Genomic DNA, 18,270 nt, shown 5'->3' with positions numbered 1-18,270 from the left:
GTTAGTCTTTCATTTCCACGTGTCGTGTTTTCGTTATGTTTTAATATGTGCGAGGTTAAAGTGGCACATCAGTCAGCACCTCCTCCTCTGGGTGTACTGGTTGAATCGAAGCAAACATGTCTGACTCCATCTGTCTCACTGCCTCCCCTCCCAGGTGCGTAAGGAGTATGGAAAATGTCTCCGTACTCACTGCTGCAGCGGTAAGAGTGTGGAGACCTCGATCTCCTCCTCCAGTAAGACCACCACCTCCCGGACCCCTGGCCGCTACTCCACAGGCTCACAGGTGAGCTTACCTGCCTGCACACCTGGACGCTACAGCACAGCCGACTCTCAGGTGAGGCCAGGGCACTCCATCAGGGTTTTGGGCTATCTGTGTGCACTTTCAACTCGTCTCACATTTTGTGGACTTGAATAACGTTCATTTTGGATGGTCATGTTTTATCGTCCGATTGACTGTGAATGCTGTTAAATGTATTCACAGGTTTCAAATGTAGACTTTGTTTGTTGAAAGTGAGATATCCCAAACCCTGACAGACAATCTTGCTGACACACAGGTATATGGAGGAGAAATAACAATGACACATTTACTTTTTCCTACCTGTTTCTTTCCCGTTGGTTGCTTTTTATTTTATGCCCTTTCCTACAATAATTTACTATTCCTTTAAACATCACATCCCATGTTACGTGTCTCACTTTTTTTTTTTTGGTCATCGTTGTTTTTATGTCGTACCTCTCTTGACACATTTCTGTTCCCTCCGTTTATTTCTTTCCCCCCTCATTATTGCGGTTTCTTTTTGTCTTCGCCCATACCTTCTCTTCCCTTCTCCTTTGCTTCCTCTCTGCTGTGTATAGAGTCGTATCAGGCGGATGTGGAATGACACTGTGAGGAAACAGGAGTCCTCCTTCATCACTGGAGACATCAACAGCTCCACCACGCTCAACAGAGGTAACCACAGGATACATACCATTTGCATCCTCATCACTGTCATCACATATCAGCTTTATTAATAGCAGGAGGCTCAGGCAGCATGCGCTGTCTTTTAGCAAAGTTGTAGGATTCCCAAACTTCTGACAATAGTGTTAGGTGCTCTTAAAGTGCGGACGATGTGCAGAATGGAGTGTAAATATCACTTATTACTTTTCGACTGCTCCAAAGAATGACTTTACAGGAAGAAGAGATAAATGCAGGGTGTTGTCAAAGCTGAAACATCAACCAGTTTGTGGTCCTGTTATGCGTCCACAGAGTGCGGAGCTGTGCTACACAGGATATCAATACTACTTTTTTCAAAATGAAATTGTTTTGAAGTGTGAGGAATCCTTTAAGTTGGCACTGTTGAAATGTTGAGATGAAGTCCAGTGATGGTTGTATTACCACACTGTATTGTTATGCAGAGTTGCATGAGATGAATGTTGTATTAGTAGCTTAATGTAGCATATTTGGTACAACTCGAAATATAGAGAGAAGAAATACAACTGATAAAATGCATTTTACAGGAGTGACTGAACTCTTAAATAAATATGAGGCGTATCTAAATATTATTGTGGGATGTTTGTAACCGAGTCTGTTGTAGTCATGCTGAGGCATGCCAGATCCATGAGTATGGCTGCCTGAGGGTTAGGCTAATAAGGGCACAGGCACCCAAATATCCGGATAGTTTATATGCACGGACTAAGTGCACGCCGCCATTTTTTTCGCCTCGGCGTTGAGGTGTGGCCCTCAGTTTCTTCAGGCCACTAATAAGCTGTTAGCATGACAGATTGATACTCAAGCGGACACGGTGTGTGTCAGCATTTGAATTATCACACACTTAGCGAGGCAGGGTTTAAAACACCCCCCCCACCTCCTCCTTCCCTTATGCTTTAAGCTATGCTACACAGAGCTTCTTAGCAAGTAGAATTTTAAATGACTACACACTATAGCTTAGTGAATAGTTGTGGCATGAAGAAAATTGGATAGTCCGATATGAGATTTGACTTTAGGAGAGAAAGCGTAGGCTGAAACAAAAAGGGAGGCCCACCCAGTAATACGACAATTAAGACAACAACACATATAGATTGTCTGAAATTAGGTGCAACAAAATATGAGTCCGCGATAACTTTAAACTTGAAGTGACTATATGTTATAATGAAAGAGGATCATTTCAAACCAAGGATGGAAAAAGCACTACTCATCCGGAAGGGAGAAAATCATCCTAAATACTCTCCAATACCACATGCCTGATTTAATAAAATCCTGCAGAAGCTTTGCTAAATTGTATGTGCACAAAATAGATTTTGATGTTGCAGATGATCACGTAAGAATGACACTATGATTGACTTAAGCACAAACAAGAGGACCAAAATAAGTGTTTTGCATGAATTTAGATGACAATGATCTGCCCTAAACTTCACTTCCTTGTTCAGTTGCTTGTGTTCTCCAGGGAGTGATTGGATGGAGACCCCAACCACCAAAACCACAAAATTAAATGCGATGCCATGGAGTTAGCCATGTTGGTGAATGTAGTTATCAAAGATTTCAGCATTTTATAGCAAATAAATATGAATTTTACAAAATAAAAAAAAAAATTAAAGAACAAGAGAAGATCAACTGAATAAGAACAGGTTGGAAGACTTCAGAAGGAGTAAAATACTTTAAATAGCTTTCCAAACAAAAGCTATAGGAAGCCAGCTGAGGAAAATACCCTCACCACAGCATCTCTGCTCAAGACAGCTAATTTGCAACCCATAAAACCATACAACCATATAAAACAACCTTATAATAGAAACACTAAGTTTGTTGGTTATAAATAACAATAGAGATTGTTCGTGAGTATATTAGCATACATTTCTTTAGGTATTTTTGTTCCGTTTGGAACAGATTGCCAATATTCCATATATTAGAAGGCAGATTTTCTTAATTGTAAACATTCTATTAATAGATCAGCTTACAGCCTACACATGTGTGTGTACAGTATGCAATGTCAAGTTACCCGTTTTATACATACTGTGTATTCTTGATCGATCAGGCCGTATTTGTGGAGAATCCCTGAGTAAGGTAGGAGGGGGGAGAGTGTTAGGATGGACCTAAAGACAAAACTAAAATGAAGCCAAAAGCAGTAACTGTCACATAATCTCATAAGAATAAAATGTATTCTATTTAATTTTATTCATAATATAAAGTAATAGAAATATAACAAAATATGTATAACGAATTAATTTTTTGGAGGGACTCTACACTGTACACTATATTACAGTAGTTTCTGAAAAGGAAACACCTCTGTGCTTTTGTTGGTGCTGGTGATTAAAAGAAATGCCTTTGATTAAATGAAGTGTTGGATTATGCATGATGTGAAAAAAAAAAAAATTCTTACTGGCAAATATCTAGCACTTCTCCTCATTGTCCGTCACACCACATCAGCGCTAGCAACCGGCAATAGTTCACACAATGGAGTCACAATGGTGACAGTAATGTAAAGTGACACTTTTTCCTTGGAGACACACACACACAACGAGAGTTTTGCCACTCAGCCACCTTTGAGTTATGGCAGGAGAAGCTGAAGCGGACAGGATAAGACAGAACTATAACTATAACAATATAGTCACGTTGTTTTGGATAAAATGAAGTCAGATAAACGTACATGTGATTCTAGTGCAGATGTAAGACTAATTGAAAAAAAGATTACGTTTAGAACATCTGTCTTAAACACTATGCGGAGGGTGTCCAGAACAACAGAGAAAATGAATCCTCATCACAAAAGCTTTTTTTTTTTTCAGTGATTTTCAAAACCCAAAGGCAGCATAACACTGCAACTTTGACCGTCTCTGATGAAAGAAAAGCAATTGTGCTGATATCGTTGATCGTGGCTTAAAATGTGTGCTATTATGTTGAAAAGTGGCAGAGGTTCATGTACAGCTGTTGTCAGCTGCCAAATACTATTTTCTGATAGTGTCACAAATTTCACCATCACTACACTGCTCCGAGCCACTGCTTCTAACCACCGATAGAGATGAGGCAGAACATTCTGTGGTGAACAAAACGATAGTTTGCAGAATTCTAATGAAATTATGGACGTTTCTCCTGCACATGAAGATACACTGAATAGTGAAAGTTGTATTTCAGCTGTATGCGAGTCAATATTTTGAGTGTTATTACATACAATCTAAGTGTTTATGTATTAGTGTATTGCTTCACTTCTATATAAGATTTCTTTACTTTAAATAGATGTTACAGTTATGATAGCTTTATTTAATGGCCAATTTAATTCAACAACACTTATTGAACACTTAATGTTACTATTTACTCTTCAAATAATATTTTTTACATGATTGAAATATAATGAACAAGCATACGACAAAGCTGTTTGGCATTGACAGAAGCAGTTATACAGTAGATTTGTCGGCTCAACTCAAATAATCAGCTCTGCTGCTCATCCCACAAATGCATCTTCCTTATAGATTTGGCACAGTTTAAAAATAGAATGACCAAACCTTCCAGCAGAACAAGATTTATTGCAAAGAAGCATTGTTACAACAGTAAAATAATCTACAAGACACAAATACCCTTATTTTTTGTGCATTGTTTACATGCAGACTTGGTTGTTGCAGGACCGGTTGTGTGTTGATGATAGTCAGAGATAATACAGGATGAATGAATTGGAGCCATAATGGTCATTTGTCTTCTGTTTTTTGGGTTGTTGTTTTTTTTTAACAATGTCTCAGTGTGTACATGATCTGTTTCCCACCAGGGAAGGAAATGCACTTTTTTTTTTTTTTTTTTTTTTTAGCCCTTTTGTCCATTAACTATCCTGTAGTCATGCTTCTCTGCTCAAGCGTATTGAACTGCAGCACTGTCTGCTCCAAGCTATGCTGCTCTCCCTCTCGCTCTCTCTCTCTCTGTCTTTTCTTCTGTCTGTCTCTCCCTCTCCATCCCTCCCTCAGCCTGTATGCAGTGGCTGCAAGAATGACTTGTCAAGCTTTTTTCTTGGCTTTCTCCCTAAACTGTGTTTGCTTGTTTGATTTACTTGTCCTCTTCTCTCCCTCTTTCCTCCACACACTCACTTCCCATCTCACTTTCCCTTCTTCCTTCTCCTTCTTGTTTACTTCCACACTGCAATGGCTACATACTCTCTTCTTTAACCTCCATCGCCTCTCTGGCTTATTTTTTTCTCTTGAGTGCTTCTCTGTCTTTCTTTCTTGACTTGGCTGTTGCTTCTCCTCTCTCTTCCTCTCTCGATTTTGGCTGTTGCCTTTCCTCTCTCTTTCTCTATCTGCCTGTACCAGGAGCCATGGCTAATCATCTTATAACTAATGCTCTCCTTCGTCCCCATGGTACTAACAATCCTTATAACACTCTCCTGGGGGACTCTGCAGTCTATAACAACCCAGCCGTGGGCATGTACAACACCCAAGGTGTGGCTGATGTTCCTATTATTAGCATACGACATTTCAAAATCATTTTAGAGTGTTTATTTGACCACATTTCATTCATTTTTGCATGGTTATTGCATTTCAAAATGCTTGTTGTTTTGCTCTGCATGGTTCCCAAGTGAGGCAATCAATCAAACTGCAATATGCATATATTGCTTCCATAAATACATAAATAGACAAATGTACATACGACATGTATATCTCATTCATAAGTTGCAAGTTGGTTATTCCTTTGAAAATTACTTGGGAGCCATGAAAATTACAGTTTATGTTGCACATAGTGAATACATTGTAGAACCTGAGCTTCATTTTGAATGTCACTTTTGCATGAGAAAGGTGTGTTTGTTTGCCTGCAGTAGGCTGTTGCACGTGTGCTGCATATGTACTTTGATCTAAATTAAAATTGTATTGTTTTGCTTTAATATATGTCTCTGTAATATAACATGTGGTGAATAATGGAATATTTATTTATTTGTTTCTTTATTTATTAATCATTCAGCTGAAAAGTATTTCTCCTTCACTGTATGAACTCACAGCGATGTCTCCTTTCTCTCTTTTTCCCTCATGCTGTCCATTAGCACCTTACCGAGACACAAGTATGAGCTTAATAATTCCTCAACAAAATTAACTTTGTCGTTCTTTTTGTTGCTTTTGAAAAACTCTTAGATTTTTAGCTTCGTCTATTCAAAGGCTTTTTGGTCCCCCACTTCAAATCATCACTTGGGCAATGTGATATAGTGTTCACACAATTTTTAAATAATTTTCCCGAACTGCTGCTTATAAGCACTTTCCTGAAGGCTATATACCTACAACAGTAATAAAAACAAGCAGCTTCATCGAAAGCCATTTAATTAAAATATTGAAAACCAAATGTGTAAACTGACATTTGAGTGATAATTGAGATTCAGTTTGGGTTTCTTTAATTACTTGAAGTATAATTACTTTTCATTTTGAAACATTTTTCATAATTTTAATGAAACTCCCACTTTTTTCTTTTAATATCAGTGTAGTGTTGGCAGTGTTGGCAGTGTTGAGAAAAGTCAGTGTTAGTATAGCATCTCTTAAATGAATTATGGAGGGTTGGAGCAATATCCTTCCAAGACAATTATCATTGCCTGTTTGATCTTCTGTTCACAACTCATTCTACGATATGAAACAAAGTAAAATATTTCTTCTGTGAAATCGACAATCACTTTACTCAATAATCCTAATAATAATTCCTCTTTTCAAATCGTTCCCTCAGAGGGAATCCTGAACAACGCAAGAGACTCCAGCGTCATGGACACGCTTCCCCTTAATGGTAACCATGCCAACAACTACAGCATGGCCAGCAGTGAATATCTGAGTGACTGCGTCCAGATTTTAGACCGTAGTGGAGGATACGGCACCCACGGCAACCACAAGGAGACCACTCTGGAAAAGAAGATCCTCAAGGAGCTGACCTCCAATTACATCCCATCTTACCTCAACAACCACGAAAGAGCGACCACCGAGCGCAATCACAACCTGATGAACAAACTGGTCAACAGCAGCATGGCCAATGGAGGTGAATATGGCTTATTTAAATATATTCAGGAGAAGATGCAGACAAGGTTTTTGGTCAGGTAGCAACATTGAAGACCCAGGATGAAGCTATAGACAATACATGGTGGCAATATTAATAAGAATTATTGTTAATGAGAAGAAGAGGAACTTTCTTTACATAATACGCAAGATTTCAGAATGTTTCACAATACAACCAAATAAAATGAAAGTTAGTATTGACTAAGAGTATTAGTAGTATTAGTATCACTGTATTTGAATCAGTGTTTGCAGCTGCAGATACAGTAGAAGAAGAAAAAGGGGATGCAACTATGAAGGCAACAAACACATAGCATCACTTTCAATGTGTTTTAAGGGATTGTACTACTTCTTTATCAATATCCTTACAAAGTTTCATATTATTTCTTTTGAGATTTGTCCAACCAATAGACATCCTGAATGTCACAAATGGCTTGTATGCATCATTTTGTATATTGGGTTAATATGTTCAATAAAGTTTAGATTTAGCTGTAGGTCATGCCCTTTTAGTTGTTCTTGGTTTGTGAGGTCACTCTTTATGATTAATTGAGTTAAAGTTTTTAAGTGTGGGGAATGTGGAAATACATTAGAAAATAATGTGTTTTGGTTTATGTTAAGACATTTTGATTGGATTTAAATATGGTGTTAGCTCAAGCACCATTGAGGTGTTTGATGTGTTTCATTTTGTGGTGTACGCACTGAAAATATATATATATATATTAAAAAAAGACTATTTACTAACTGTTGTATTTTGCCACCATTTTCATCGAGTGTGTAGATAGTTTTGCCTTTCTGCCATTTTATGGTTTGCAGTTGTGGTACTCATTTAGATTTTAGAGCTTTTTTCCCATGGAAAATGAAACAGGTTGAAGTATTCTGCTGAATTGAACATGTAATTTTGTAAGGCAGAAAACCAAAAATGAATATAATATGCTGGCACCTTCTGTAAACTTAGGGTGATCAGCATGGCTGAGTGGGATAGCTGTGTGGGTTCAAGCTATGCCAAGCTGGCCCTTTCTCATTACACAGAGTAATTTGATTCACTGCTATTATCCAGAAATTTTGATTGAAATCACTTCAGAAAGTCATTTAACTTCAGCTGTGGAATCTCCACTGTGGGGAGCGAAAATCATCACCATACCAGCGCATTAGCACTTTTCTCTGTTAAGTACTAGTAATATGCTGTAAAATGCTGCATAATAGTTAGCGTAATATATTCTGCCTGATTTTCCAGGGAGCATGGCGGGGGGCAGCAGCAGCAGCAGCAGCAGTGGAGTCGGTGGGTGTGTGGGCAACGGTAAAGAGGACAACAGTCCCATGGTGCTCGACAACCCTGCAGCGTTTCCCCACGAGGAAAACCTGGGTTTGGAGATTATCAGAGAGGAGTCCAACGCGCCCCTCCTGCCGCCTCGGCCTCCTCCGCCAGACAGTCACCCCCCTCCGCCGCCACCTCCTCACAGCTTCTCTCGGCCACGGCGCATTCCTCAGGAGACCAGCGAGAGCTTCTTCCCTCTGCTGACCAACGAGCACACTGACGAGCACACGCATTCGCCAAACCACAGAGACTCGCTCTACACCAGCATGCCAGTGCTGACGGACCTCCCAGATGGGCAGATGAATGGTTTAACAGATGGAGAGGAAGACAGCTCTGGAGAGCTGCAGCCCTGTAAGAGCGCCACTGCTCCAGAGCTAGATGATGTCTATTATAAGAGCATGCCAAACTTAGGCTCCAGGAATCACCTTCACGAGCTGCAGAGCTACTACCACATGGGCCGTGGTGGGAGCGATGGATACATGGTGTCTGGGAGCAAGGAGGAGTCTGATTCATCGCCTGAGGAGCCACCAGTAGACCCTTCTCACCTGGTTACCAGTCTATAGAGCCAACTTAGACTTATGTCCCTCCCCAGCCCATTTTCACACTTTCAACCTTCCAATAAAGTCTTTCTGTGTTGATGAGTGACAGACTGAGCTGGCCCGCCGCTGGAGAGACGTTCTGCGTGTGACATTAGCTAGGGTTCATGACAATATGGTAGAGATGTCGCTGGTTGAAAGAGAGCAAGGACTGAATGTATTGTCATAAAGCGTGCAGACGAAGTGGGCGGCCGTCAAAGACATTTTGGTGAACATCAAACAAGAATGGAACTTTTTACCTGGAATGGAAACAGAAAGGGGAGGGACTCTGTAATTTTACTGTACCTGTTACTTTAAGTTGGAATCATAAAATGACTGTAGCCCTACAATTCCCCAATATGGACCTCTAGCAGATCATAGCATATAGTCTCCACTATCAACACGACAGGGGGATGGACCCTGGCCCTGGTTAAAGGAGCAGCCTGTCTGTTTGTCTGTATGTCTGTCTCTCTGTCTAACCCTCAAAGACACATACTGGGATGATGTTTTCACCTCTCCCAAGGGTAGAGCAGGATGTTCACAATAAAAACTGGCCCCAAAGGGGACACCCCTACCTGCCAATCAAGTGAAGGATGTATGACACATATACCCTCACGACCAGTCATCCAAAAACCATTTGATTTGGGCAACTGAACTGTAACTATAACATGCCGATGTTCTGAATTCTCTTCCTGTTTGTATCTGCTAAACTGGAGTTGTGTCTGGGCTGGTGTAACATTCCTGCAAGTTGTAGTGACTGCGGCTACTGTGTATTTCACTGAAAACAAGGAAGGAAGACCATAATGCAAAAGACTGAATTGAGAGAGAGAAAAAAAAAAAAGAATGGGTTGTTTCTTCTCCTTTCTTCTGTAAACGTTTTCAGTTATCAAAGGATTATGAAGAAATCATAAACTGTTTCTATGTATTGTACAGAATACAGATACAGATACAAATGTTGCATATGACCAAGTCTTTTATTTTTTAAAGTTTAGGTTGCAAACCTTTTGTGTGTGGAACTGTTCTAAAATGTCATGATATGTTCTGGTCAAGTGTAGACTACAGAACGAGCAAAGAACAATCTCTCATGTCACTCTTTGGTAAACTACAGAGACAGTCGATCACTCCTTACTTACTCATATACTGTACCCGACGCACATCTCATTCTGGTCCTTTTATACCAACGTCACCATCACCTACATTTCGCAAATCAATTTTTACTGTATACTTTTACCACTGTGTAGAATTGATTGAAAGGTAAATGAAGCGGTTCAGTCGTGAGGGAGATGACGACTTTGAAAATGCTACATTTTAGTTTGTCTCGACCCTTTTGGAATTCATTTGGCTGTGGCAGCTGAAATCTGAGTGAAAAAAAAAAAAAAAAAACTATACAAAATTATGAAAAATATGTCTTAATACGGGGTAAAAACAGAAATGGTCTATGAGCCATGTCCTCTCTTTTGCCAAATTGATGTTACATTGCTGTGCTGGTCCAGGTCTTATTGTACAGAAAGAAAAATACGGTAATATTAAAGTTTGTTCTCTGAAGTGAAAAAAGAAAAGAAAAAAAGACGAATTTCACTATTTGAAAAAGGGTTTGGTGTCACCTCTGAAATGCCATGATTACACCATTTATGTGTACCGAAGATGTGAAAACTCTGCACACAACAGCACTGTCCAGTGGAAAACCAATGTTTACTTATTTAGGAGGAAAAAAAATTCATAAGTGTATGAAGTGTAGCTTGCACATATATCCCACAAACCCCCTCCATGTCCCCAAGAGAGAAATTATTTATTTATCTGTTTATTGGTTTAAAGACAGCAAAACAGGCTTGGAGGAAAGAAAGCTGGCTTTAGGCAGGAGTAAATAAAGTGGCACTGGGTTTCTTTTTTTGGTTCTTTTTTAAATTATTATGATCATGATTATTATTACAATATTACTGCTAATTATTTATTCTTTTTGTATGGGTTCCAAGTTGAATGATATCATAACTAATATTTGTTGTAACAGTGAAAGTTGTTTGCCAACAAATAAATTACTGACATAGCTTTGTGGTTTTCTGCCTCTTGAGTGGTATCATTTGTTTTGCTGAAATGAAATACAAACGCAGACTTAAACACCCCCCCACCAGTGTTTTCACTTTAAATATGCATCTCTGGCCATTCTGGGACACTATAGTCTGTCAACAAGCATCTTGCGACGCATATTTCCATTTGCTTTTGGGATGAAATGCTGTCTCTCCGTGTAGATCGGTCAAAAACGGCTTACTTCTGTAAAGGCTTTAGAGTCGGCTGGCTGGGCATGTGGGAGGGCAAACAGAATCATATTTAGCATTTCATTTCGGAAGAATATTGACTGTCTGGCGAGTATACAGCCCAGTACATCTATAAAATCCCTTCAACATTTTATCCAGGCTAACGTTCCATCATCTATGTTTCACACACATGAAAAACTGAGCTCTGCTTGAATGTTGGTTTGTCTGAAAAAGCTATATATTTTTGTGAGCACATTAAGTTTTGTTTGTCAAAAGTTTGCTTTAAAAAAAAACAAAACATTTAATATAATTCACATCCTAAAGCCACGAAATTGGAGCTTGATGAAAAAAAAAAAAAAAAAAACAGATTTCTCTCTCTCTGTATATTTCTAGTTAAGACAATTAACTATTCATTGGTTAAAAGTTTATGCGGATTACTTCCTTCCACACAACTATAAACTAGTTGATTTCGCTGGAATGAGTACAGATTAGCAGCAACATAAGAACAATTCTCAGTGAATAAGGACTCATTGAGTAAGATGTACATTTTGGGCACTTGTTTATATGATTGTCTTTAATCTGGATCCATATTTCACTACAAAAGGGGATTTTTCTTAAATTTTCTATCTTTACTTTAAAACAATACAACACCATTAGCAACTCTAGTTTTCAATAATAGGCGCAATAAAGACAAAACCTATATAAATGTACATACATACATATATACACTTTCAAGTGTGGGGCCTTATTTACAAACATTACAGTATATGTACAGGTTGTATACGTCAATCACAGTCAGTGAAGTCTAGAGACTGTTGGATACTGGGGGTGATGGATGTTTCAGCATGAATGTAGAAGCTGTGTTTCAGTCTGTTTGTGCTTGTCTTTACTGTCCTCCAACTTCTTCATGGTGAGAACAAGGAATGGCCAGGACGTGCGCTGTCCTTAGAAATGACCCTGGCTTTCTTTTTCATTCTCTCGGTGTCTGAGTGCTGGCAGTGATATACTTGTATAACGGCTGAAACCGAGAGTGAAGGGCCGTTGCGTCAATGGGCACTGACATCTTTACAGATCAGTTCAAAAGGGAAACATTTTGCTAAATTTCTACATGTAATTAAATGCATAGTAATTACTCAAAATAAATTGAATAGATACAATAAAATATTTCAATAGGACTGTAAGAAACTGCTGGACGTTATAGTTTTCAGAAACTAACAATAGCAGACAGGATAGTTTAGTTTATATCTCTTCCTGAAAATCCACAGTGGCAGCAAAGCATCCGTTCATTCAATCTGCATCAACTCCAACCTCCATCCGGCATTGCTGTCCTCAGAAGTAGCTGACTGTCAGCATTATAGACTAGCCAGAAGGAGAATAGCCAGGAAAATTGACCTCACCATTCTGACTGACAAGAGACATTTTACTGAATAAATTTGCAGTTTTCATGTATGCTCGGCTAGGAGAAAGCAGCAAGGTTTTTATGCATGGATTTAGTGATTTTCTTCACACCCACAACAGAGGATCGGGCAAAATGAAAGCACAACATTTCCTGTGACACCAGGAGGCCAATCAATCATTACGGATCGCGTTAAAACATTTTCAAAAAGATAAATAGCAGAATGATTGTGGAATCTTAAACAGTTATATAATGAAAACAGGCTAAGTGCTCATCGGAAAATGCAAAATTATAAAATAAATTGATGCAACATAGAGTAGGTTTCATCATTAGAGTCAGTGATACACTTCGCTGAAGTAGAGCCTGTGTATTTCAGCTTTTATGGAAATGCAACGGACAATAGATTACTTATCCAATGACAGTCGTAAAGTCAAGTCAAAGACAGCCGACACATTCAATGGTGGATATGAGACATCTTCATGAGACTAAGAAAAATGGCAGTTCTGTGAGGCTGCGCTCCAAAACTTTCATTCTTTCAAAACTGCGTTAATTCTGTTCAGTCTCAGACAGTGCTCATACTTGTGATGTATTTCTCTTGTCTGAATCTAAGTTGGAAATGAAAGGAAAGTTTGCAATCTTGAGCTCACTTTGAGCTCACACTGACGTTTACAACATCAGACTGAACGCTGTAGACAAAACGCTTTGTGCATTGGTGTGGTACCATGTGGCACACACATAACGTTCACACAAATACTGGGCTAAATATGATGCAATACATATGAGATCAGAGTGGTATTTGATCCGAAGAAATGTTAAAAGGAGTCAAAGGCAGGTTTTGGTCTACTTCCAAGTGAACTCTGATGTTTGATTTTAGCTCGCTTGAGGTCTTTATACAGCACAGACCAAAGACCTCTGAACACACCAAACACAGGACACGACAGACTTCAGAAATGCCTAAACGTATCTGCTTGTCATTTTTGAAGCCGAGCGTCTGAACCTTACTTTCTTTTTTTTTAAAGTCCAAGCTTCTAACCCAATTTTGGATTTTACACTTGCCATCTTTGCACAATTGCGGAGATATTCTACTTCAGTCTTATACAATTATCTACCTTCTGAACTGTGTGGGTGTTAACTCGATTTGGGGTACCTTTCCAATCAGTTTGTTTCTGACTACCAAGGCTCAGGTTTCCAAATGTGCAGCACAGTGAGTTTAGAATGAGCCTATTTGTAAAAGTGCTTCTGAACCCTGAGACGTGTCTCAAAGAAAAACATTACGTTTTTTAACAATAGCCTGCATCCCTGAAGTTTCTCTTTCTTGCCTGGTACAATACTATCAATCTAAACCAGAGTCTAACAGCTGAAATGTGAATTCTCAGAGTCAACTGTTTTTAATATTTCAACAGACTTTGTCAGTAGGACATCGTAAGACTCAAGTAGTGTATGAGTATATTGATTACAAGTCACACATTTTGGCAAGTGGTGTAAATCTAAGGGGGTTCAAAAGATGTTTTTAATTTACATATCAAGCCATGGTTCTTTTGATTAAAAGAATTTCCTCAGCCAATTGAAGCAGTCGTTCACTCCTAATTTATCCGTGTTGTACCCTCTTGAAGGAAGGTTGAAGCAGAGCAAGACAGACAGCAGCACTTTGATCAAAAACAGCACACTTCAGTAAACTGGTGGACTTCCTGTGGTTACTTGTGTGCTCCTATTCAACGAGAATGGAAATTGTGCTGCAACAAGGTGAGACCTGTTACTGCAAGGTGTTTAAAGCACCTGTGATGAGAGCAATTGATGAAACCACTGATCTAATAAACAGTCAGTTTTGGTCAAATGAACTTGAAGCAAGTATCCAGATCATGAGATGAGTGTTGAATTATCTGGCCCTGCTCTATTAAAGGTTTACATATAGAAACAGGCTCAAATATGATTATGTGCCCACATGTATGGAAGCTGATTTAATCACTGAATGCTCTGAGGATTGAGTCTGACTGATGTATAAAAAAAACACCAAAAAAACATACGCTTTCCATTAAGCACATACACTTTCATGAATATGGAATATGGGTTGTGTCTCCCAGTTTGCAGAAAACATTGAAAGGACTTTTCTACTTATAGATAAATCTTTGAAAATGCTTGTGTTGTTTATGACTGCGTCTGTATTTAACCACGTTTGAAAAGGACGTACAAACCGCCACAGCCTTCAGCTGCGCACTTCAGGATGCAGTGTGAGTGGAGAAGAGTCAAATGACCAGATCCTTCAATCTTCAGTAGTAATGAAAAATAAAACTAGTTTATTTAATTCACTCAACAGCAGCATTAATGTTACAAATAAACAACTGGCCTCCATTCACAGCTAATCAGGCAGAGAGCCCTGTGATCAGCTCACAGGTGATCTCAGTCTCCCTTCAAATGATGCTGAACAAGACTCAACTATTATCCAACACAAACAAAACATTCCAGCAGCGACATCCTCTCCTTTCTCACCCCAAATGTACACGTAAGAAGAACACACACACACGCACAGGCGCACGCGCACACGCACACACACTTCTCTCAAACTGAACATCAATACTGATCCACAGCAAAACTATCATGCTAATTCGTAAATTGTGGATGAAATCAACACAGAATCAATGCAGTTTTATCAGATCTTTCTCATGTAAACAGAGTCGAAAGCAAATGAAACCCAGAGGAGAACATTCCTGTAAATCACCACGCAAGTGAAAACGCAGTAAACTGAGACTGCAATCTATTTAACGTGTAATTTTGCACGTTTTATCCGTTGAAAATTAAGTGAAGTGTAATTAGGTTATTAAAAGTTGAAAGATTCAAAGTTTGCACGCCATGCATATGGATATCTTTTATGGTAGTTTACAAAAAAACGATATCTTTCTTCAAAAAGACCAACAGAGATTTGATCTTTGTGTTTATTTAGCTTGCAGAAACACAATAGATACATTAAAGGCCTGAGGTAGTGTGTGACATGAAGCTTTAAGAATCCTGCTCAGCAGTTCACAGGACAGCAAATAAATTCCTCTTAATTATGGTATTCTCATCAAGCCACTTTTGATTGTTAATCTCATGTGGATAAAATACAATATGGCCTCAATATAGCATAGTATTGTGCATAATTCACTGTGACAAACAACAGAGCAAATGCTCACATTGAACTGAAGCAGTGTCTATCTGGCTGCCCTCTGCTGTTGCACACTTGGTATATTGTTTGGAAAGTTGCTCTTCCTGCCACAACTAGGATATGAACCCATCATCAAGGTGAAAAATGAACCCAGTGTACTGCCCGGAAGGAAAACATGTTTAACTTGAAGTAATATGGCGTATCTTGTGCACAGGATTCAATCATTGGTAACACCTTTCAAGTACAGGCAGGATTGCTCATGTACATATTGCTATTGTGAAAGATGCTGGCATTTGTCGTGTTGATTCCTTCAATTATACAAGATTACACAAAGAACTCTCTACCACATGAATCTCTCCTCTACACATGCAGTGTGCAGAAATTATAAATATATATATATATATATATATATATATATACACTCATACACTGATGTGAACTTGCTTTCATGCAGCCCATTTTCTGACTTTAGGTAAATCTGAATACTGATAATAAAACTTTTTTTCATAAGCCACACCAGCAAGTTAATATTGGTGGTTGACCTACAATGAATTTCCATTACTTTGTGAAAAGAAATAAGAGGAGAATGCATTTGCCCCAAGATCAATATCAAGATCTTATTGAAATGGCCACATGCCCTTTCATTTAGAGCAGAGCAACCGCAAATGTTTTCTTGTCACTCGGTTTTGGTATAATCTCTGCACAGTATCAGTGCATTATTGAGGACTTTCACCGTCTTCTCTCCACTTTCATCAGATATTCAGTTTATGGGGAAAGGAAAATAAAAGAAAATAAGAGTGCAGCAGAAGTTGGAACGTAACGAAAAACGGCAGAGAAACCAGCAAGACGGAGGGATCAAAAGTGGATAATTGTATGAGAAGAGGGGTAAAAGAGAATTGTGGACAGCGACTGAATTTTTTATAAACATGTTTTAGCTTTCTTTAAAACTAACTCAAGCCACCTAACACTCGCACTCCTGTCCCTCCCTCCCACTCCCTCTTTCCTCTGCCAGTAGCACGCTGATTAAACGAGCATTGGGCTATGTGGGTCATATCTCTGCTGGAGTGCTCTGATCGGTTAGTGCTGCCTGGCTATGTTATCTTCCTGCTCTCTCTGTTTCCCTTCTTCAAGGGAAGACATTCAGCATGTCTTACAAGGTGACACATCTCTCAGATTCAGCTTGCAGACCAAAGGCTGAAGACTACAAGGATGAGCAGGAGTATAAACTGAAAGGAGTCAATCTTTTTTTTCCTCTATTTATTTATAATTAATTAATGACGTTAGTAAGCTGGGGGAAGCTAAATGTGGTAACGACAACGCACGGGACGACAAGAACCTTATCAGAACGAGCTCTATGTTGCAACAAATATTTCCTGGAAAGCTACTCCTTGCTCAAAATCATTTTTCATGATTTGCCGAAAAAAATGCAGGTTCGGAAATGTTCGTTCAGATATTTAGATGATGCCAATGGAGTAATGTGAAAATTTGCACAAAGCAAACCAAGGTGTCATGGAACACATTGAGAAGGTGTGCTCACATACTGTGTAAGACATGTATCAGCTATTCAGGATCTAGTTTAAATACACATTTCTATAAATACCTCACGGATTTATTAATTCTTTTTCCCCTCATATTTTTACACATCTGTGAACCGTTGCTAGCACATGGCTGTTGACCATAACACAGGATGCTCAATTTTTGTTCATTTGAAGGACCAAGGTTGATTGATTGGCTGAGTTTTACAGCTGATCAGTGTGGGCTGTTCTTCCAGCCAGTCCCTAAATACTTTGTGATGGATGTAACCTGGTATTCCAACAGAATCCAGCATTGGCAGTGAATGGGAATGAATGGCACGGTGACAAGCAGCTCCTTTGTGAAACTGGTATTACATTGTGGTGTCTGTTAATTAAGGCAACTCTGACATTTAAAGCTGAGTCGGAATTTGATTAAATGTGGAATATCAGCCCATCCATATAGAGTATGACATTTCAATATTTCCATCCCATTTCCTCATTCCGCACCGTTAAGCACTATTAAGCACGGGAGGCATATTTCCTTGCCATCTTGGAATTCAGTTCAGTTTCTGATGGAAGGCAACACATGACCTCACATTGTAGGGTTCCTGAAACGTCACTGGAATTTACTGTATTAAATTGCGCAGTTTTAATTGTACTGTCCAGAGATTCCATCAACCATTATGTGGCCATTCCTAAGTTTATTAGAGTCTCACTGTGAGAGAAAGCTAATTAGTCCTTATCTAAGCAGCAGCATATTAGCTTCTGAATGCTTAGCCTCACCCTGACCTCTGAAAATACATCAAATTGCACAGATGTCCAACGGCCAACCTATGAAAGTGTGTGCGGACGTCGCAATGCCAACATGTCTGTTTCCAATGTACAGCCTACAGGCAGCGGCAGCATCATCATATCGTTATCTGCATCTTTTGTTTGAATACTTATTGGAAGGAAGAAAAAAAAAACTTAACAGGTACACACAAGCCATCACCCAGAATGATGTACTTTAATGAGCAAAAGGGGAAAATGGCAAGCGTTAGCGAAAGAATGACAGAGGGTGAGCCACAGAGTGGGAAGAATGGAGGAGAGAGTGGCTATCTATCCATTGGCTTT

At 39.1% G+C, this 18,270-nt stretch overlaps 1 protein-coding gene across 1 annotated transcript in view; it reads left to right on the top strand.

Annotated features, from left to right (window-relative positions):
- The window catches only part of adgrl3.1 (adhesion G protein-coupled receptor L3.1), a 119,941-nt gene extending 109,040 nt beyond the window's left edge, over positions 1 to 10,901 (top strand). Inside the window, exons 21-24 of the mRNA XM_080520590.1 lie at positions 155 to 334; positions 853 to 946; positions 6,650 to 6,952; positions 8,201 to 10,901. Of these exons, the coding sequence (XP_080376716.1) occupies positions 155 to 334; positions 853 to 946; positions 6,650 to 6,952; positions 8,201 to 8,844 (1,221 nt within the window). The 3' untranslated portion in view covers positions 8,845 to 10,901. The remainder of the gene's footprint in view (positions 1 to 154; positions 335 to 852; positions 947 to 6,649; positions 6,953 to 8,200) is intronic.
- Positions 10,902 to 18,270: the final 7,369 nt, after the last annotated feature.

Source organism: Blennius ocellaris (genome assembly GCF_963422515.1).
Source record: "Blennius ocellaris genome assembly, chromosome: 3".
NCBI lineage: Eukaryota > Metazoa > Chordata > Actinopteri > Blenniiformes > Blenniidae > Blennius > Blennius ocellaris.
This window is presented reverse-complemented; position numbering and strand designations above follow the sequence as displayed.